This window comes from Macaca mulatta, chromosome 20 (assembly GCF_049350105.2).
Source record: "Macaca mulatta isolate MMU2019108-1 chromosome 20, T2T-MMU8v2.0, whole genome shotgun sequence".
Classification (NCBI taxonomy): domain Eukaryota; kingdom Metazoa; phylum Chordata; class Mammalia; order Primates; family Cercopithecidae; genus Macaca; species Macaca mulatta.
Window position 1 is genome coordinate 3,597,414 of NC_133425.1, and position 22,521 is coordinate 3,619,934.

General features: G+C 44.5%; 2 protein-coding genes across 4 annotated transcripts in view; both read left to right on the forward strand.

The window, feature by feature from the left end:
* LOC106994913 (uncharacterized) overlaps positions 1–9,226 on the forward strand; it is a 33,306-nt gene extending 24,080 nt beyond the window's left edge. Inside the window, exons 2-4 of one of the 3 annotated variants that reach the window (XM_077985248.1) lie at positions 495–618; positions 1,757–1,994; positions 8,903–9,226. The gene's annotated coding sequence lies outside the window, so the exon portion shown is untranslated. Of the gene's footprint in view, positions 1–494; positions 619–1,756; positions 2,017–2,175; positions 2,294–8,902 lie in introns of those variants that run through there. The other 2 variants (XM_077985249.1, XM_077985250.1) reach the window with 2 other exon arrangements.
* A 5,992-nt stretch (positions 9,227–15,218) lies between these two features.
* Positions 15,219–22,071, forward strand: LOC144338336 (phospholipid-transporting ATPase ABCA3-like). The gene is made up of 3 exons (XM_077987062.1): positions 15,219–15,227; positions 16,364–17,581; positions 21,047–22,071. Exons 1-2 carry the CDS (start codon positions 15,219–15,221, stop codon positions 16,658–16,660), a joined length of 306 nt encoding a protein of 101 aa, XP_077843188.1. The 3' UTR covers positions 16,661–17,581; positions 21,047–22,071.
* The last annotated feature ends 450 nt before the right edge of the window (positions 22,072–22,521 follow it).

Genomic DNA, 22,521 nt, shown 5'->3' on the forward strand with positions numbered 1-22,521 from the left:
AAAAAAAAAAGTCACCTAGCAGATTTGGAGGAAAAAAAGGAACTAGAACTTCTAGAAATGAAAAATAAAATCATCAACATGTAAAACGCAGGCTAGAAACAAGCCTTGAAAGAATGAAACTGAACTTAAACTTCCTACAAGAACAAAACTCATTCTTTAATGAAAAACCACAAAGCTTGATCCAGGTCTGAAATCATGTGATCAGCACTTACATTCTCTCTTCCTTCTTAGCATTACTTTCTTGATGCCCCAAGATAGTTGCCAGCAGTTCTTGGGACTATAGACTTCCCAGTTAAAGTTATGACTTGAAATAACGAGAGTCATTTCCCTTAACTTACCTCCCTTATTTTCTGTCTTGTGTATTTGCAGAACGAATGCTTGAGTGAATGCAGCAGTCAGCTGTCAATCTTAAGTCTCCTTAGGTAGAGAGCGGGCAACTGGGCAGCCTTTGACTTCACACCAGCCATTCACTGATGGGATTTTTCTCTCTGTAGTTTTAGGCTATTCTTCAGTGCCTTTGTTTGAACATTGTATAATTGATTATCTCAAAGCTTTCTATATATTGGAATTGTTTTTGACCATAGCATCAATAACAGCAATGGATCTTTGCCACTTGCGGTAAGAGCATCCTTTCTCTAACAATTGTACTGTGCTACCGAGACTTGAGCATGTGTTCCTTCTGTAGTCTTGTTGGCTGACCTGACCCCTGCTTTCCTCTGTGGCAGCTTTGTCATCTTATTTCCAGAGGAGATAAGCAAGGGCTCCTGTGTTTCATGTCTTACAACCTAGACTGTGAGGTCCCTTCCAGTTTTCAAATTCTTTAGAAGACTTGTTCTGAGCAAGTCTTTATCCGGAGGATACAAGATGGCATATATTAAACTGCCTGATGACAGACGCAGACTACAACACCAGGCTCCACAGACTTGAGTCCCAGCCCTGCAATTCACTTGGGAAAACATTTCTGGGCCTCAGTGTCCTTGTTGTTGTGAGGGCTAAAAGAGTTTTATGCCTATAAAGTGCTTAGAACAAAGCCTGGAACAAAAGAACTTTCCAGAAGAATTAGTTATTGTCATTACTAATAATCTTATGGACTTCAGATGTGGTATGAGTGTGAGTTTGTTTAAGGAAAAGTTCATGTTGTAAACATGGGAATATTTGATTTATGTTCTGGGATGGGAGAACCACTCATGTATAGCTTTTGTGTTGTACAATGTATCTGATAATTAATTGTTGGAAGTTGCATGGGCTATTGGTAGATGGAAAGAAACAAGTTAATAAAATAACCAACAATGTTTTTCAAGCATTTATCAATGCTAGGCAACACAGATACCATCTGGCTCAATCCTACTGTAGCCTATGAGGTAGATGTTGTTAATATCATCCCCATTTTACTCATGAGGAAACTCAGGAATGAAGTTTACATAACTTGTCCAAGGTGACGAGGCTATTCGATAGGAGATTTGGGGTTAGAATCTGGGTGGTCTGGCTCCAGAGCTCTTTCTCTGAACTGTTCTGCAGCACACCATTCCTGAAGGGGGCTCAGTAGCAGCTGTGTGTTTCCCAGGCTTGCAGCAGGGAGAATTTCTAGAGTCCACAGGGAAGACCACTGTTGCAGCATGCTCCCCCAGGGGACACCTGCCAGTGTGGGCGCCCTTCATCTTGTTACAGCTGACATCAAGCACAGATTTGCTGTCCTGTGCCTTTGCTGAGTTTCAGGATTTCATAACCGAATTTGTTTTCTCTTTGTTCTTCATAGGTTAATTATAAATTGCACTTCAGTTACTTTCAGAAGAATTTTATACCGGGGAAGAATATATTTTTTCAAGATGACAAAGAAGGCTGGTGCACATCCTTTCTTTACCCTCCCAATCCATGCCAAGAACGCTGGGAATTTCCATTTGCTGATGGGGAAGTCCTGGTGAGAAAGCCCCGAAGCCTGTTCATGTTAAGAGCGTGGCCGTGGCTGGACGCGGTGGCTCACACCTGTAATCCCAGCACTTTAGGAGGCTGAGGCGGGTGGATTACCTGAGGCTGGGAGTTCGAGACCAGCCTTACCAACTGGTCTTACCAACAGCCTTACCAAGATGGAGAAACTCCGTCTCTACTAAAAATACAAAATTAGCTGGGCGTCATGGCTCATGCCTGTAATCCTAGCTACTCAGGAGACTGAGGCAGGAGAATTGCATGAACCTGGGAGGCAGAGGTTGCAGTGCGCTGAGACTGGGCCATTGCACTCCAGCCTGGACAACAAGAGCAAAACTCCGTCTCAAAAAAAAAAAAAAAAAAAAAAAAAGCATGGCCACTTTTGTTGTTTTGCTTGTTTTGCTGCCAGCACATAAACTAACATTTCAGAAGAGGTTGAAGGAGTTACATTTATAAATGTGGCATTCAGTAAAATGCTTACATTCTAGAGTAAGTAAAAACAGTAGTTATGAATTTGATTGTAACAATATTGAATTGTTTGAAGGAAGGATGGAAACATTTTACTGGAACAAGGAGTGCAGGCACCAGTGGGTGGCCAATTTGGCAGCTACATTTGTCATCACGGAAGAAACATGATCTGTGCTTTATGCATGTTAAGATTTTCTTGGCCTCCCTTTTCCACCTGTAAGTACGACTCCTATTCTGTCTTTTATTTTATTTTATTTTGGGACGGAGTTTCATTCTTGTTGTACAGAGTGCAACAAGGAGTGCAATGGCACGATCTTGGCTCACTGCAACCTCCGTCTCCCAGGTTCAAGCGATTATCCTGCCTCAGCCTCCTGAGTAGCTGGGATTACAGGTGCCCACCACCACACCTGGCTAATTTTTTGTGTTTTTAGTAGAGATAGGGTTTCACCATGTTGGCCAGGCTGGTCTCAAACTCTTGACCTCAGATGATCCGCCCACCTTGGCCTCCCAAAATGCTGGGATTACAGGCATGAGCCACCACTCCTGGCCCTATTGTATCTTTTTAAACATATGTCCTGTTCAACACACATGCCACATTGTGTGATCTACGTCTAACATGCCTCCATTGTGATCTCCATTGACTGTGTCCTTTCATTTCATCCATCTCATTTAATTTAATGAAGAGGAAACAGAAGATAATCATCCACACTCTAGCGACTCCCTGCATGCCTGTGCAGCTCCTAAGAGTGGTGGTACATGCCTGTAATCCCAGCTACTCAGGAGGCTGAGGCAGGAGAATCACTTGAAACCAGGAGGCAGAGGTTGCAGTGAGCTGAGATTGTACCATTGCACTCCAGCCTGGGCTACAAAAGCGAGACTCCATCTCAAAAAAAAAAACAAAAAACAAAAAACAAAAAAACTCGTATCAAGTACAAGAAATAAGCAGAAGACTAGAAATAAAAGACAAATACCAATGAGGTCAGAAGCACAATAAATCAGGACCAGAGGGGAAACAAATACAAAGGAAAAGTGCCAAGTCTTGGGGTGTATATACTATACAAGCCAACATTTATGATCAGTTGATTTTCAATAGTGGGGCCAAGACAATTCAATGAGGAATGAATAGTCTTTTCAACAACTGGTGCTGGAATAACTGGATATTCACATTCAAAAGAATGAACATGACCAGGTGCACTGGCTCACACCTGTGATCCCAACACTATGTTAGGCCGAGGCAGGAGGATTGCTTGAGTCCAGGAGTTTGAGACCAGCCTAGCCAATATGGTGAAACCCCCATCTCTACTAAAAATAAAAATGTAGCGGGGCATGGTGGCAAGTACCTGTAATCCCAGCTACTCAGGAGGCTGAGGCAGGAAAATCACTTGAACCCAGAGGCAGAGATTGCAGTGAGCTGAGATTGCCTCCCATTGCACTCTCGCCTGGGCAACAAGAATGACATTCCGTCTCAAAAAAAAAAAAAAAAAGCCAGGCATGGTGGCCTAAGCCTGTCATCCCAGCTACTCTGGAGGTTGAGGCGGGAAAATCAGTTGAAGCCAGGAGGTCGAGGCTACAGTGAGCCATGATCTGCACTCCAGCCTGGGCAACAGAATGAGACCTTGTCTCAAAAAAAAAAAAAAAAAAAAAAAAAAAGAACATGGAGACCTATATCACATCATACACAAAAATTAACTCGTGATAAAAACAAACCAGGATATAAAGGAACTTCGACAACCTGATAAAGGGACATTTATGAAAACCCCACAGTTAGCATTATATTCAGTGCTGAAATACTGAAAGTCTTCCCCCTATGATCAGTTACAAGGATGCCTATTTTCACCACTTCAACAGTGTACTGGAAGTTCTAGCCAGAGAAATTAGGAAATAAAAAATAAAATGCATCCAATTGGAGAGGAAGAATTAAAACTGTCTCTATTCAAAGATGATATGATCTTATATAGAGAAATCCCAAAGAATCTACACAAAAAAGCTACTAGAGTAATAAATGAATTCAGCCAATTTTCAAAAATCAGTTGTGTCTCTATAGACTAGCAATGAACATTCTGAACAGGAAATTAAGAAAACAATTCCACGTAGAATAGCATCCAAAATAACATACCTAGGAATAAATTTAACCAAAGAAGTAGAAGACTTTTACAGTGAAAACTGTGAAATAATGCTGAAAGATAAAAAATCTTAATGGAAAACCATGCCATTCTCATGGAGTGGAAGGCCTAATATTTTTTTTTTTTTTTTTTTGAGACGGAGTCTCGCTCTGTCGCCCAGGCTGGAGTGCAGTGACCGGATCTCGGCTCACTGCAAGCCCCGCCTCCCGGGTTCACGCCATGCTCTTGCCTCAGCCTCCCGAGTAGCTGGGACTACAGGCGCCCGCCACCTCGCCTGGCTAGTTTTTTGTACTTTTTAGTAGAGACGGGGTTTCACCGTGTTCGCCAGGATGGTCTCGATCTCCTGACCTCGTGATCCGCCCGTCTCGGCCTCCCAAAGTGCTGGGATTACAGGCTTGAGCCACCGCGCCCGGCCAGGCTTAATATTCTTAAGATGGCAATAGGGCCGGGCGCGGTGGCTCACGCCTGTAATCCCAGCACTTTGGGAGGCCGAGGCGGGCGGATCACAAGGTCAGGAGATCGAGACCACGGTGAAACCCCGTCTCTACTAAAAATACAAAAAATTAGCCGGGCGCGGTGGCGGGCGCCTGTAGTCCCAGCTACTCAGGAGGCTGAGGCAGGAGAATGGCGTGAACCCGGGAGGCGGAGCTTGCAGTGAGCCGAGATCGCGCCACTCACTCCAGCCTGGGCGACAGAGCGAGACTCCGTCTCAAAAAAAAAAAAAAAAAAAAAAAAAAGATGGCAATATTCCCCAAATTGATACAGATTCAATGCAATCTCTAATAAAATTCGAGGCCGGGCGTGGTGGCTGACACCTGTAATCCCAGCACTTTGGGAGGCCGAAGCGGGCAGATCACGAGGTCAACACATCAAGACCATCCTGGCCAACAAGGTCAAACCCTGTCTCTACTAAAAATACAAAAATTAGCGGGGTGTGGTGGCGCATGCCAGTAGTCCCAGCTACTTGGGAGGCTGAGGCAGGAGAATCACTTGAACCTGGCAGGCGGAGGTTGCAGTGAGCTGCGATCATACCACTGTGCTCCAGCCTGGTGACAGAGCAAGACTCCATCTCAAAAAAAAAAAAAAATTCCAGAGGCCCTTTATTTTTTCCAGCAATACACAAGTCAATCCTAAAATTCATATGGAATTGCGAGGGTCCTCAAAAACCAAAACAATTTTTTTTTTTTTTTTTTTTTGAGATGGAGTCTCGCTCTGCCGCCCAGGCTGGAGTGCAGTGGCGCGATCTCAGCTCACTGCAAGCTCCGCTTCCCGGGTTCACGCCATTCTCCTGCCTCAGCCTCCTGAATAGCTGGGACTACAGGCGCCCACCACCGCGCCCGGCTAATTTTTTGTATTTTTAGTAGAGACAGGGTTTCACTGTGGTCTCGATCTCCTGACCTTGTGATCCACCCGCTTTGGCCTCCCAAAGTGCTGGGATTACAGGCGTGAGCCACTGCACCCGGTCCAAAACAATATTTTAAAAGAAGAACAAAATTGGAAGACTCATATTTTCTGATTTTAAACTTACTACAAAGCTACAGGGATCAAAACATAATTTTTTTTTTTTTCATTTTGAGATGGAGTCTCGTCACCCAGGCTGGAGTGCAGTGGCATGATCTCTGCTCACTGCAACCTCTGCCTTCTGGGTTCAAGCAATTCTTGTGCCTCAGCTTCCCGAGTTGCTGGGATTGTAAGTGTGTGCCACCATGCCTGGCTAATTTTTGTATTTTTAATAGAGACAGCGTTTCACCATGTTAGCCATGGTGGTCTTGAACCACTGCCTCGGCCTCCCAAAGTGCTAGGATTACAGGCACGAGCCACCGCGCCTGTCCAAAACAGAATGGTTTTGACATAAGGACAGACATGTAGACCAATGGAATAGAATTAAGAGTCCAGAAGTAAACCTATACATCTATGGCCAATTGATTTTTGTTTTTTTTTCTTCTCTCTCCACTCAGGCTAAAGTGTAGTGGCACAGTAACAGCTCACTGCAGCCTCTACTTCCCAGGCTCAAGCAATCCTCCCACCTTAGCTTCTTCAGTAGCTAGGACCATAAGCGCATGCCACCATGCCTGACTGATTTTCTATTTTTTATCTTTTTCTTTTTTCTATTTATTTATTTATTTATTTAGAGACGGAGTTTTCCTTTTTTGCCCAGGCTGGAGTGAAGTGGCTCGATTTTTGCTCACTGCAACCTCCGCCCCGCTGGTTCAAGCGATTCTCCTGCCTCAGTCTCCTTAGTAGCTGGGATTACAGGCCTCTGCCACCACACCTGGCCAATTTTTGTATTTTTAGTAGAGATGGGGTTTCACCATGTTGGCCAGGCTGGTCCCAAACTGTTGACCTCAGGTGATCCACTCGCCTCAGCTTCCCAAAGTGTTAGGATTACAGGCGTGAGCCACTGCGCCCAGCCTTTTTTATCTTTTTCTAGAGATAGGGTCTCTCTATGTTTCCCAGGCTGGTCTCAAACTCCTCAGCTCAAGCACTCCTCCCACCTTGAGCTCCCAAAGTGCTAGGATTACAATTATGAGTCAGAATACAGGCATGTGCCACACCTGGCACAGCTGAGTTTTGACAAGGGTGCCATGACCATTCTATGAGGGTAAGAATAGTCTCTTCAAAGGCAGGGCGCGGTGGCTCAAGCCTGTAATCCCAGCACTTTGGGAGGCTGAGACGGGCGGATCACGAGGTCAGGAGATCAAGACCATCCTGGCTAACACGGTGAAACCCCGTCTCTACTAAAAAATACAAAAAACTAGCCGGGCGAGGTGACAGGCGCCTGTAGTCCTGCACTCAAGCCTAGGTGACAGAGCAAGACCCTGTCTCAAAAAAAAAAAAATAGTGTCTTCAACAACTGGTGCTGGGAAACTTGGAAAACCATTCATTAAAAAATGAAGTTGGGCCGGGCGCGATGGCTCACGCCTATAATCCCAGCACTTTGGGAGGTTGAGGCAGGTAGATCACCTGAGGTCAGGAGTTCGAGACCAGCCTGGCCAATGTGGAGAAACCCCGTCTCTACTAAAAATACAAAAAAATTAGCCAAGCATGGTGGCGGGCACCTGTAATCCCAGCTACTTGGGAAGCTGAGGCACGATAATCGCTTGAACCCAGGAGGCAGGGGTTGCAGTGAACTGAGATTGTGCCACTGCACTCCAGCCTGGGCAACAGTGTGAAATTCTGTCTCTAAAAAGAAACAAAGAATGAAGTTGAACTTTTACTTCACTCCATGTAGCTCAAGGTAAAGAAACAGGGGTAAACTTCATGACCTTATATTTGGCCATAAATTCTTAGATTTAACATTAAAAACAGGAGCAATAAAAGAAAAAAATACATAAATTGGACTTCATCAAAATTTAAAACTTTTGTGCATCAAAGTACATCATCAAGAAAGGAAAAGACGGCTGGGCACAGTGGCTCACACCTGTAATCCCAGCACTTTGGGAGGCTGAGGCGGGCGGATCATGAGGTCAGGAGATCGAGACCATCCTGGCTAACATGGTGAAACCCCGTCTCTATTAAAAATACAAAAAAAATTAGCTGAGCATGGTGGCGGGTGCCTGTAGTCCCAGCTACTAGGGAGGCTGAGGCAGGAGAATGACATGAACCCGGGAGGCAGAGATTGCAGTGAGCCGAGATTGCTGAGGTGGGAGGATCACTTGAGCCTGGGATGTGGAGGCTGCAGTGAGCTGTGATTGTACCACTGTACCCCAGCCTGGGTAACACAGACCCTGTCTCACATACATACATACATGCATACATACATACATACATACATACATACATACATATATACAAAAATAAAAATGGACAAATTAGCCAGGCACGGTGGTGCACACCTTATAGTTCTAGCTACTTGGGAGGTTGAGGAAGGAGGATTGCTTGAGCCCAGGAATTTGAATCCAGCTTGGGCAACATAGTGAGACCCCCATCTCTAAAAAAAATAATAAAAACAAAATTTTTTTTTAAAAGGGCAGATGACTTGAATAGACATTTTGCCAAAGATTTAAAAATGCCTCCCCCACCAAGAAAAGAAAGAAGAAAGGTATTCACCACCATTGGTCATGAAAGAAATGCGAAACAAGGTCGGGTGCAGTGGCTCATGCCTGTAATCCCAGCACTTTGGGAGGCTGAGACGGGCAGATAACCTGAGGTCAGGAGTTTGAGACCAGCCTGACTAACATGGTGAAACCCCATCTCTACTAAAAATACAAAGGCCGGGCGCGGTGGCTCAAGCCTGTAATCCCAGCACTTTGGGAGGCCGAGACGGGCGGATCACGAGGTAAGGAGATCGAGACCATCCTGGCTAACACAGTGAAACCCCGTCTCTACTAAAATACAAAAAAAAAAAAAAATTAGCCGGGCAAGGTGGCGGGCGCCTGTACTCCCAGCTACTTGGGAGGCTGAGGCAGGAGAATGGCGTGAACCCGGGAGGCAGGGCTTGCGGTGAGCTGAGATCCGGCCACTGCACTCCAGCCTGGGCGACAGAGCGAGACTCCATCTCAAAAAAATAAATAAATAAAATAAAAAATAAAAATACAAAAATTAGCCAGGTGTGGTGGTGGGCACCTGTAATCCCAGCTATTCAGGAGGCTGAGGCAGGAGAATCACTTGAACCTTGGAAGCAGAGGTTTTAGTGAGCCGAGATCGCACCACTGCACTCCAGCCTGGGCGACAGAGCAAGACTCCGTCTCAAAAAAAAAAAAAAAAGCAAAGGTTGTTCAATGGGACTAAAAAGGAAAACCAAAGACATACTATGGAGGAAACCCATCATAATACATATATCTGACAAAGTCCTGGTTGCCAGAATATAGAAAAACTCCTAAAATTAAATAACAAAAAGCCAAACAAATAAAAAAAAAAACTGGGATAAAGACTTGAATCAACCCTTTAATTAATTTATTTATTTTGAGACCGAGTTTTGCTCTTCTTGCCCAAGCTGGAGTGCAATGGCACGATCTTGGCTCAGTGCAACCTGCACCTCCTGGGTTCAAGTGATTCTCCTGCCTCAGCCTCCCAAGTAGCTGGGATTACAGGTGTGCACCACCATGCCCAACTAATTTTTTGTATTTTTAGTAGAAATGGGGTTTCACCATGTTAGCCAGGCTGGTCTCAAACTCCTGACCTCAGGTGATCCACCCACCTTGGCTTCCCAAAGTGCCGAGATTACAGGTGTGAACCATCGCTCCCGGCTGAATCAACCCTTTTAAAAAGAAGATACACGAATAAATGATTAGGCAGAAAAAGGTATTTAACATTATTAGCCATCACAGAAATACAAACTAAAACCAGAATAAGATACCACCTGAAGCCGGGCGTGGTGGCTCACACCTGTAATCCCAACACTTTGAGAGGCCAGCATGGGTGGATTATGAGGTCAGGAGTTCAAGACCAGCCTGGCCAAGATGATGAAACCCTGTCTCTACTAAAAATACAAAAATTAGCCAGGCATGGTGGCAAGCGCCTGTAATCCCAGCTACTCACGAGGCTGAGGCAGAGAATTGCTTGAACTCAGGAGGTAGAGGTTGCAGTGAGCCGAGATCATGCCACTGCACTCCAGCCTAGGTGACAGAGCGTGACTCCATCTCAAAAAAAAAAAAAAAAGGACTCACTGTCCTTTTCTCCATTGAATAGTCTTGACTCTTCCAGGAAATCAATTGATTATACATGTAAGGGTTTATTTCTGGGCTGTATGTTATAATCCATTGATTTTTAAATCTAGAGTTTGAAAGATTGGTGTTAATTTGTCTTTTTTTTTTTTTTGGAAACTGCATCTTGCTCTGTCACCCAGGCTGGAGTGCAGTGGTGCGATCTCAGCTCACTGCAACCTCTGCCTCCCAGGCTCACGTCATTCTCCTGCCTCAGCCTACTGAGTAGCTGGGACTATAGGCACCTGCCACCATGCCCGCCTAATTTTTTGTATATTTAGTAGAGACGGGATTTCACCGTGTTAGACAGGGTGGTCTTCATCTCCTGACCTCGTGATCCACCCGCCTCGGCCTCCCAAAGTGCTGGGATTACAGGCATGAGCCACTGCACCTGGCTGAGTCTGAGTCTTGCTCTTGTTGCCGAGGCTGGAGTGCAATGGTGCAATCTCAGTTCACTACAACCTCTGCCTCCTGGGTTCAAGCAATTATCCTGCCTCAGCCTCCCTAGTAGCTGAGATTACAGACATGTGCCACCATGCCCGGCTAATTTTTCTATTTTTGTTTTTGTTTTTTTTTTTTTTTGAGACGGAGTCTTGCTCAGTCGCCTAGATTGGAGTGCAGTGGCGAGATTTCGGCTCACTGCAAGCTCCGCCTCCCGGGTTCACGCCATTCTCCTGCCTCAGCCTCCCGAGTAGCTGGGACTACCGGCGCCCGCCACCTCGCCCGGCTAATTTTTTGCATTTTTAGTAGAGATGGGATTTCACCGTGTTAGCCAGGATGGTCTCGATCTCCTGACCTCGTGATCCGCCCGCCTCGGCCTCCCAAAGTGCTGGGATTACAAGCGTGAGCCACCGCGCCCAGCCTAATTTTTCTATTTTTAGTAGAGGTGGGGTTTCCTCACCTTGGCCAGGCTGGCCTTGAACTCCTGACCTCATGATCCACCCACCTCGGCCTTCCAAAGTGGTTAATTTGTCTTTAAATGTTTGGTGGAATTCACCAGTGATGCCTTCTGGTCCTGGGCTTTCTTTGTTGGAAAAGAGCCTGAGGGACCTGTGGGACACTATTAGGCATACCAAACAACATGTCATAGGAGTCCCAAAGGAGAAGAGAAAGAGAAAAGAGGCAGGAAAAAAAAAATTGGAAGAAATAATGGCTGAAAACTCTGCAAATTTGATCAAAGATATGAATTTACAAACCCCCAAAGCTCAAGGAGCTCCAGGCAAGATAACTCAGAAATCTACAACAAGAAATATTATAGTTAAATTGTCAAAATCCAAAGACAAAGAGAGTTTTGAAAGCAGCAGGAGGCCAGGGGCAGGGGCTCACGCCTGTAATCCCAGCATTTTGGGAGGCCAAGGTGGGCAGATCACCAGGTCGAGAGATCAAGACCATCCTGGCCAACGTGGTGAAACGTCATCTCTAATAAAAATATAAAAATTAGCTGGGTGTGGCAGCACATGCCTGTAATTCTAACTAGTTGGGAGGCTAAGGCAGGAGAATCACTTGAACCTGGGAGGCAGAGGTTGCAGTGAGCCGAGATTGTGCCACCGCACTCCAGCCTAGCAACAGAGTGAGACTCTGTCTCAAAAAACAAAAAAAGCAAGAGAGAAGAAACTTTTCACATACAAGAGATCCTCACTAAAATTAACAGCTGATTTCTCTACAGAAACCATGGGGTTCAGAAGACAGTGGTATGACATATTTTAAACTTTTAAAGGAAAAAAATCCTGTAATCAAGAACTCTATATCCAGCAAAATTATCTAGAAATTAAGATATTTCTAGATAAAAGCTGAGAGAGTTCATTACCGGTAGTCCTGCCCTACAATAAATGCTAAAGGGAGTCCTTCAGGCTGAAATGAAAAGACACTAGATGTAACTCTAAGCCATTAGAAGAAATAAAGGCCACTGTTAAAGGTAACTAAAGCCAGTATTATTGTACTTTTGGTCCATCACATTTCCTTTTCTTTTCCATATGATTTAAAAGGCAAGTGCATATGTGTTAATGTGGATGTCTATGTTAATGGACACACAATGTATAAAGACACAATCTGTCACAATAACAATATAAAGGGAGGGGGCAGAGATATATATGAGCAGAGTGTGTGTGTTGAAACTAAGTTGGTATTATTCAAATTTAGTTGTTATAAGTTTAAGATGTTAATTACTATACAGTTGCTTTTTAAACTTTGAATGTCAGTATGTCAGTTTCCTATTGCTGCTGTAACAATCGGTTACATACTTAGTGGCTTAAAACAACATACATCTACTGTCTTATAGCCAAGATCTGAAATGCATTTTGCTGGGCTAAAATCAAGGTGTCTTCACCTTGCTGGGTTGTATTCTTTCTGGAGACAGTAGAGGAGAATGAATTCTTTCCCTTTTTCAGCTTTTAGAAGACACCTGCATTCCTTGGCTCGTGACCCTTTCCTCCATCTTCAAGGCCAGCAGCAGATCACTTTCGAATCTCTCTCTCTCTCTCTCTCTGACATGTGCTTCTATCATATCTCCATTTCTCACTCCTGCCTTCTTCTTCTAAGGACTCTTGTGACTACATTGAGCCCATCCAGATAATCTGGACTAATCTCCCCATCTCAGAATTCTTGACTTAATCACATCTGTGGAGCCCATTTTCTTTTTCTTTTCTTTTTTTCTTTTTTTTTTTTTTTTTTTTTTGAGACGAAGTCTCGCTCTGTCACCCAGGCTGCAACGCAATGGTGCAATCTCAGCTCACTGCATCCTCTGCCTCCCAGGCTCAAGCGATTCTCCTACCTCAGCCTTCTCAGTAGCTGGGATTACAAATATGCACCACCATGCCTGGCTAATTTTTTTTGTGTGTGTGTGTTTTTAGTAGAAACAGGGTTTCACCATGTTGGCCAGGCTGGTCTCAAACTCCTGATCTCGGGCGATCCACCTGCCTCAGCCTCCCAAAGTGCTGGGATTACAGATGTGAGCCACTGTGCCTGGCTTTTTTTTTTTTTTTTTTTTTTTCTTTTTGAGACAGCCTCTCACCTCTCACTCTGTTACCCAGGCTGGAGTGCAGTGACAGGATCTCAGCTCATTGAAATCTCTGCCTCCCAGGCTCAAGTGATCATCCTGCCTCAGCCTCCCAAGTAGCTGGGACCACAGGCACAGGCCAATGCCTGGCTAATTTTTTTTTTCTTTTTTTTTTTTAAAGATGGGGTTTTACCATGTTGCCCAGGCTGGTCTCAAACTCCTGAGTTCAAATGATCCTCCTGCCTTCATCTTTCAAAGTGCTGAGTGAGATTACAGATGTGAGCCACCGCACCCAGCCTGTAAAAAGTTTTTAAGTGTATATTCTAGATCCTAGGCCCTTATTAGTTATATGACTTGCAAATATTTTCTCCTACTCTGTGGATTGTCTTTTCCCTTGATAGTGTTTTTTGATACACAAAAGTTTTAAATTTTGATGAAATCTAATTTTTCTTTTTTTCATTTGTTACTTATGCTTTTGCTATTATATTTTTAAAATTATTGTCTAGGATTTACACCTATATTTCTTTCTAGTATTTCATAGCTTTGGTTCTTACATTTAGATCTTTGATCCATTATGGGTAAATTTTTGTATATGGTATGAGGTATGGGTCTACATTTATTCTTTTTCATATAGATATTAAGTTGTCTCAGCACTATTTGTTGAAAAGACTACTCTTTCCGCATTGAATGGTCATGGCACCCTTGTAAAAAATCTATTTACCATAGATATATGGGATTGTTTCTAGACTCCCAATTCTATTCCATTGTTCCGTATGTCTGTTGTTATGCCAGTACCAAAATGTCTTGATGACTGTAGCTTTCTAGGAAGTTTTGAAATTAGGAAATATAAGTCCTCCAACTCTGTTCTTCTTTTTAAGATTGTTTTGGCTATTCTGAGTCCTTTGCATTTCTATATGAATTTCTAGGATCAGCTTGCCTATTTTTGCAAAAAAAAAATAATAAGGTATTAGAATTTTAATAGGGATTGCATTGAATCTCTAGATTGCTTTGTGTTTATTTTTATTTTTTTGAGATGGATTCTTGCTCTGTTGCCTAGGCTGGAGCACAAAGGCTCAATCTCAGCTCACTGCAACCTCAGCCTCCCGGGTTCAAGCGATTTTCCTGCCTCAGCCTCCCGAGTAGCTGGGATTACAGGTGCGTGCCACCATGCCCAGCTAATTTTTTTGTATTTTTTAGTAGAGAAGGAGTTTCACCATGTTGGCCAGGCTGATCTTGAACTCCTGACCTCAGGTGATCCACCCACTTCGGCCTCCCAAAGTGCTGGGATTACAGGCATGAGCCACTGCACCCGTCCTCTAGATTGCTTTGGATAGTAATGTCGTATTAACAAAATTAAGTGTTCCAATCTATGAACACAAAAAGTATTTCCATTTATTTAGATCTTCTTTAATTCCTTTCAGCCATGTTTTACGGTTTTCAGTGTACTTGCCTTTCTTACACTTCCTTGGTTAAATTTATTTCTAAATGTTTTGTCTTTTGTGATACTAATGTAAATGGAATTTATTTTTGTTATTTCATTTTTGGGTTGTTCATTGTTAGTGTAAAGAAATACAACTCCTATTTGTATATTTATCTTATATCCTGACATTTTCCTAGGCTGATTTATTAGCTTTAATAGCTTTTTGTGGATTCTTTAATGCATTCTATATATAAGTTTATGTGATCTGCCAAGAGGCAATAGCTTTACATCTTTCTTTCAGTCTGGATGGCTTTTTTTCTTCTGGCTAATTTCCCTGGCTACAACTTCCAGTAAAATATTGAATAAAGTGGCAAGAGCAGACATCCTTGTCTTGTTCCTGATTTTTTTGCGGGGGAAGCTTTCAGTTTCACCGTTAGGTGGGATGCTATCTGTGTTTTTTTTCATAGATGCCTTTTATCATGCTGAGGAAGTTCCTTTCCATTCCTAGTTTGCTGAGTGTTTTTATCATGAAAGTGTGTTGTATTTTGTCAAATGCTTTTCTGTGTCTACTGAGATTTTCATGTGATTTTGGCCCTTCTTTCTGTTAATATGCTATATTGCTGCAGTGCAATTTGACTCTAACAATGGGCTGGGTGTGGTGGCTCATGCATGTAATCCCTGCTCTTAGGGAGACAGAGGCGGAAGGATAGCTTGAGCCCAGGAGTTCAAGACTTGCCTGGGCAATATAGTGAGACCCCATTCTCCAAAAAAAAAAAAAGTGTGACTTTAACAATAGAGTTAGCATAGGCTTCACACATTAGAGGTATAGTCCCCCACAAGATTGCCTCCACTTTAGAACCCACAAGCTTGGAGGTTCCCAGACAAACAAAGCACTTCTGACAAACTGGCTACAAATGTGGAGATCCCACTAATCTTTCAGGTTTGTTAATTCACTAGAATGACTGACAGAACTCAGGAAAGTACTACACTTACGATTATAGTTCTATTCTAGAGGATACAATTCAGGACAGGCCAAAAAAATAGCCACATGGGTGGGGTCTAGGAGAGTCCCAAATGCAAAGCTTCTGTGTCCTCAGGACGTAGCACCCTCCTAGCATATTGGCGTCTATTGGGGTAGCTCACCTAAGCTTTGAGTATCCAGTTTTTATTGGGGTTTTGTTACACAAGCATGAATGATTGAAGCATTAGCCACATCATTGAACTCCATCTCCAGCATTCTCTCCACAACCCAGGAAACTGAGAGGCAGGCTAACATCACATAGCTCAAAGCCCCAACCTTCTAATCACATGGCTGGTCTTTCTAGTGTGACCATCCTGCATCCTGAGTCTCCTCCTTAGCATAAACTCAGGTATGACGATGGGGGGGTAGAGATCCACTATGAGTAACAAAGATACTCCTATTACTCCAGAAATTCTAAGCATTTAGAGGCTTCTTTCCAGGAACCGGGGACAAAGGCCAGCCAGTTCTTTATCATAAAACACTGAAACACTGGTTTTTCATGTGTTCAGCCTCCCTTGCATTCCTGAGATAAATCCCACTTGGTTGTGATGAATAACCCTTTAACATGCTGCTGTATTTACTTTTTAACATCATAAGTTTATTTACATGGTTCATATGTAAAAGTCTTTGTCCATCCCTCTCCCTGAAGGTCATAAGTTTCTTGTGTAAGTTTTTATGTACATGTATACACACAAGCAAAATGTTCGCTGACCAGGGTCAGCCTTTTGCCAGGAGCCCTGCATCTCCCTGCGTCCCCTGTCGTTGCAGTTGAAGGTCCTGTCGCGTCAGAAGTGCCCTGAAGAAGTCAAGCAGATGCTGCACATCATCGGCCTGGAGGACAAGTGGAACCCACGGAGCCGCTTCCTGAGCGGGGGCATGAGGCGCAAGCTCTCTATCGGCATCGCCCTCATCGCAGGCTCCAAAGTGCGGCGGTGGGACTGGAGGCAGTGGGCTCCCCTGCTGCTCGACCTGGGCTGGCCCTTCCGCCATGGCCCAGGCACCTTGGCCCTTGACTCCCCAGACAAGGCCATCACCATCTTTGGAGGACTCAAGCTGACTCTGTGAACCCCTTGATGGGGCCTACCACAAGGCCAGCCTGGGGTGTGGCTCTACCAGCATCATGAGGCTGTGTCTCTGCCTCCAGGTGCTGATACTGGACGAGCCCACCTCGGGCATGGATGCCATCTCCAGGAGGGCCATCTGGGACCTTCTGCAACAGCAGAAAAGTGACCGCACCATCTTGCTGACCACCCACTTCATGGACGAGGCTGACCTGCTGGGAGACCGCATCGCCATCATGGCCAAGGGGGAGCTGCAGTGCTGCCGGTCCTCACTGTTCCTCAAGCAGAAATACAGCGAGTGGTGGGGCCAGCCCGCAACGGGGTCGGTGTCCTGGCTGCTGTGCTGAGGGAATGGCTGCTACCCGCATGAAGGGCCCTGAGATCAGGCAGGGGTGGCCTTTTCTAGATCTCCTGTCTGTTGCCTCTGAGTGGAGAGCCCAGCCGGGCAGGGGGGCTTGTGAGAGGGAAGAGGCATGAGATATCTCTTGGAGTCAGAAGGCCCATGTTTGAGTTACAATCTGCCAGTTTACTGTATTGTCATCTAGGTGGTCATGTTCGTTTCTCCTTTCTTAGCCTTTGTTTTCTGATCTATAAAATGAAGATTAAGATACTACATTCCTCAAAGAGTGAGACACTGTGTGTGAAAGCATCCTACAAGTGTTAGTTTCATTTCTACAGCTGACTGCAGCCCTCATCAGCACCCCTCTGTGCTTGTCCCCTGCTGTCCTCCTGCACCCCTGCTCCCTGGCTCCTCCATGTCTCTGCTGTTCCTTTGCACTGTTCCTTCCTCTGACCGTCTTCACTTTTCTTTCTCTGCTCACTGAATTAGTAATCTCATCCAGTCCCCTGGCTTTAAATATTCATACCTTCTCTGTGTGGAAAATCATGTGTGTCTCTAGCTTGGACCCTCTCTCCTGAACCCCAGGTCTATACATCTGACTGCCTCTCCCACACCTCAATGTAGGTGTTGAACGGATCTCTGAGACTTGTGAGAAGCCTGTGCAGCACTGAGCTCCAATGCTGTCTATCAAACCTGCTCCTCCCGCAGATTTTGTCTTCTTAGTAAAAGCAACTTCGTTCTTCCAAGTGTTTAAACTGAAACCTTGCAGGCTCCCTGACACCTCTTTTCCTCAAAGCTCATATTTGATATATCTGCAGACGTTTTTGGTCTTATCTACAAAATATATCCAGGTTCCGTCTCTGTCCCCACCTCTGATCACTGTGTAGCACTGCTTTCTGGTGCAGACCACTATCTCCTCCCACCTGGATTACTGCAGATGCCTACTAACCCATCTTGCTGCTCTCAATCCAGGTGTCAAAATGGGCGTATTACAGTGCATGTCATTCTGTTGCTTGGAACCTCCAGTGGCTTCTCTGTTCACTCAGAGGAAAAGCCAAAGTCCTTGGAGTAGCCTCTAGGGCCTCACATTTTCTGACCCTGTTACCCCAACCTCATTTCCTAACACTCTTCCACGTCCTTTCTCTGCTTCTACTGCCCAGGGCCCCGTGCTGATCCAGCACTCCAGGCACACTCGTTCCTCCAGGCCAGGTGTCGCTGTGCCTTCTGAGATGTCCCATTCTCAATGAGGCCTTTCTTTGTTACCTTGTTTAAAATCACATCCCCAACACTCCTATCCCCTCCTATGTTTACTTTTCTCTTTATCATGTATCACTAATACTCTATCCATTTTACGTATTTATCTCATTTATTGTTTGTCTCCCACCCCGTTAGTGAAAGCCCCATGAGAATAGGAATTTTTGACTGTTTGGTCCACTGCTATATCCTCAGTACCTAGGACAGTGCCTGTCACATCCTAGGGCCTCAGGAAATGTTTACTGAATGAGTACATCAACGAACAATAGTAACAAGTGTTGCTAAGTGCTGAAAGAATTTGGAATGCCATAAGGTATGTGTCTTGTCTTTATTCTTTACCTTAACATTTAAGGCCTCTGGCTACTGAGTTTTCACTTTCCAAAAATAGTTATGACTTAAAGGGAGTGTCACCCTGAAAGCAGCCCTCTGTCCTGGTGCCTAACCTTGCTACATTTGCCATGATCACCTACCAGTTATAGAGTGGAAGGGAAGACTCTCAAGAACAGCACTACGGAGCTTCCTAGCGAGTTCACTGTGGTTTAAATTTGGCCCCACAGGTCGCTCCAACTTCTCTTTCCCATGGAGCTGTCCCACTCTAAGCCACAGAAAACTGAATGTGGCTGAAGAAAAGTATAAAAAGTGAAATTGTTTCATGATCTTTCAAATGGTGTTTCAGGTGCAGGATATTATATAACTTCACTGAAAAAACCTAATTGTGATACGGAGAACATCTCTCATCTGATTTATCATCACATACCAAACGCAATTTTGGTATCCAGCATTGGAGAGGAATTGACATTCATACTTCCTAAAGACAGCGTACAGAGGTATGGCCCCGGGTGCTACGGGGGTGCTGCACGTGCCTGCGCTGAGTGCTGGGTCTTCCCCTCCACACGGGAGCAAGGGCACTACGTGCTGCAGGGGCTTAGACCCTGGGCCTTTGGCACTACCTGAAAAGACATCCTAGCCAGGGGGCACGTTCAAATACAGGATTCGGATAGGTCTTCCCTCCCTCAAGCCTTGAGGGTTCTCAATTGCCTTCAGGTTAATGTCAAATTCCATAATATGGCTTAATGGGAACCCTTGATTTTGTTATCTCTAATTACCTACACCCAACTTACTAAGCTCAGGTGAAGATTTGACTTGAGGTGGGTGGATCGTTTGAGCTCAGCAGTTCAAGACCAGACTAGGCAACGTGGTGAAACCCCATCTTTACAAAAAACCACAAATATTACACGGGCATGGTGGCACACATTTGTAGTCCCAACTACTCAGGAGGCTAAAGTGAGAAGATAGCTTGAGCCTGGGAGGCAGAGGTTGCAGTAAGCCAAGATCATTCCTGGGTGACAAAAGTGAGACCCTGTCTCAGAGAAAAAAGAACAAAAGATTTGACTCGGCCGGGCGCGGTGGCTCAAGCCTGTAATCCCAGCACTTTGGGAGGCCGAGACGGGCGGATCACGAGGTCAGGAGATCGAGACCATCCTGGCTAATATGGTGAAACCCCGTCTCTACTAAAAATACAAAAAACTAGCCGGGCGAGGTGGTGGGCGCCTGTAGTCCCAGCTACTCGGGAGGCTGAGGCAGGAGAATGGCGTAAACCCGGGAGGCGGAGCTTGCAGTGAGCTGAGATCCGGCCACTGCACTCCAGCCTGGGCGACAAAGCGAGACTCTGTCTCAAAAAAAAAAAAAAAAAAAAAAAAGATTTGACTTGATTTTCCTTTAAATTATTTCAGACCTCGACCAGGTTCCCAACACTTCCTTCTCTCCTCCTCAGTCCCCATGTCACTCTCAAACCGGAATCTTACCTTATACTTCGTTGAGAAAATAAAAACCATTAGACCATCCCTATCACAAACCTATAAACCTGCTGGCTTTTACACTTTTTAATTTTTTCTTCCATCTCGTTATGGATCAGAACTTGTTTTTCTATCACAGTCGTGTCCTTTAGCACCAGCTCAAGACCCCATCCACCCCATCTCCTCAAGAGCCCCCCTGTTTGATTGTCCTCTCTCATCTCCATCATCATTTTTCCCCTTTCCTAGATCATTTCCCATAACATACTCACATACTCTGGAGAAACTACTGGGCCCACCTTCCTTTCCAGCTGCCTCTCCATGTCTCTGCCACCCTTCACAGCTTCATAGTGAGTGGTCTACACATGTTGCCTCCTTGTTCTTACCTCTCCTGCATTCTCATTCTGCTTCCAAGTGGCTTCAGCCCATACCCTTCCATTCAAACCACTCTTTCAAGGTAATCATCAGCTATGATCATCAGGTAAGATGTCACTTAAGGCATTAGGGACTTTCTATTTCTTTCTTTCTTTCTTTTTTTGAGATGGAGTCTCGCTCTGTCGCCCAGGCTAGAGTGCAGTGGCACAATCTCGGCTCACTGTAAGCTCCACCTCCTGGGTTCACGCCATTCTCCTGCCTCAGCCTCCCAAGTAGCTGGGACTACAGGCGCCCGCCACCACGGTCGGCTAATTTTTTTGTATTTTTAGTAGAGATGGGGTTTCACCGTGTTAGCCAGGATGGTCTCGATCTCCTGACCTTGTGATCTGCCCACCTCGGTCTCCCATAATGCTGGGATTATAGGCGTGAGCCACTGCGCCCGGCCTACTTTCTATTTCTTTAAAAACAAAAACATGGCTGGATGTGGTGGCTCATGCCTGTAATCCTAGCACTTTCGGAGGCTGAGGCTAGTGGATCACCTGAGGTCAAGGGTTCAAGACCAGCCTGGCCAACATGGTGAAACCTCATCTCTACTAAAAATACAAAAATTAGCCAGGCATGGTGGCAGGCATCTGTAATCCCAGCTACTTGGGAGGCTGAGGCAGAAGAATCGCTTGAATCCAGGAGGTGGAGGTTGCAGTGAGCCGAGATCGTGCCATGGCACTCCAGCCTGGGCTTCAGACAGAGACCCTGTCTGAAAAAGAAAATTGAAAAATAAAAAACAAAAAAAATAAAAGTTATTAGGTAATATTTTATACCTGTAAATAAATATACGTTTCATATATGTAATTATGAAGTGTATATAACAGAATGAGTACTAGTGAACCCTCTATGCAACCTAAGAATTAAGACATAGCAGTAACTTTTTACCCTAACCATGCTAAACCCCACAACATCAGTTACGTAGTTAACCATTTCTTTGTTCTTGAAACACTCTTTTCTCTTGGCTTCCTTGGCAAAATTTACTCCCTGGGGATTTTACTCCTACCTGTCTGGCCATTCCCAAGTGGCAGTGGGAAAGAATGGGAGACAAGCAGTTTTGGGAGAGGTGGTTATGAAAAGGTCAGTTAGGAATTCTTTACATTTGAAAGGCCCCTGAGCCCACCCCAGTGGAGACATCAAGAAGGCAGTTGGATGTGAATGAAGCTGGGCATTGAGGAGAGGGTCAGCCTGGAAATGCACGGGAGTCATCTGCTTGTGGAAGTATTTAAAGTCGTGTGAAGGGATACGGTCATGTAGGAAGAAAACATAGAGAAAGAAGCAAGGGAGCTTACAAACAGTTCCTGAAGCACTCCTAAAATTCGAAGTTCCTCAGACAGGGACCTTGCAAAGAAGCCTGGAGAAAAGATGCTTCATAAAGATGAATGGAGAATAAGCACAAAGATGTAAAATTGGAATTCAGAATTGGGGGGGAAAACCCATAGATACAAAAGAATTAGAAGACAATATTTTGTATAGTTTTAAACTAATATATTAGAAAACCTGAATACGATGGTAAATTGTCTAGAAAAATAATTTTATTAAAATTGACTCAATAAATACCAAAAAGTTTTTATAAACCTGATCACTTTTATCAAAAATTTAAAGAAAATATAATTTTGATTTTATTCAAATTCTTCCAGAGAACAGAGAACATTAAAAAAATACAGGCTGGAATTAGTGGCTCATGCTTGTAATCCCAGCACTTTGTGGGGCTGAGGCAGGAGGGTCACTTGAGCCCTGGAGTTTGAGAACAGCTTGGGCAACACAGGAAGACCTTGTCTTGACAGAAAAAAAAAAAAAAAAAAAAAGAGCGAGCTAGGCTTGGTGGTGCACATCTGTAGTCCCAGCTACTGGGGGAAGCTAAGACAGAAAGAACGCTTGAGCCTGGGAAGTCAAGGCCACAATGAGCTGTGATCATGCCACAGTACTCCAGCCCAGGCAAAAGAGTGAGACCCTATCTCAAAAACAAACAAACAAACAAAATCTGCCTGCTCCTTTTTACTAATATGGGTTAATACAATCTAGCAGATCGCTGAAAGAATACTGCACCATGTAGTTCAT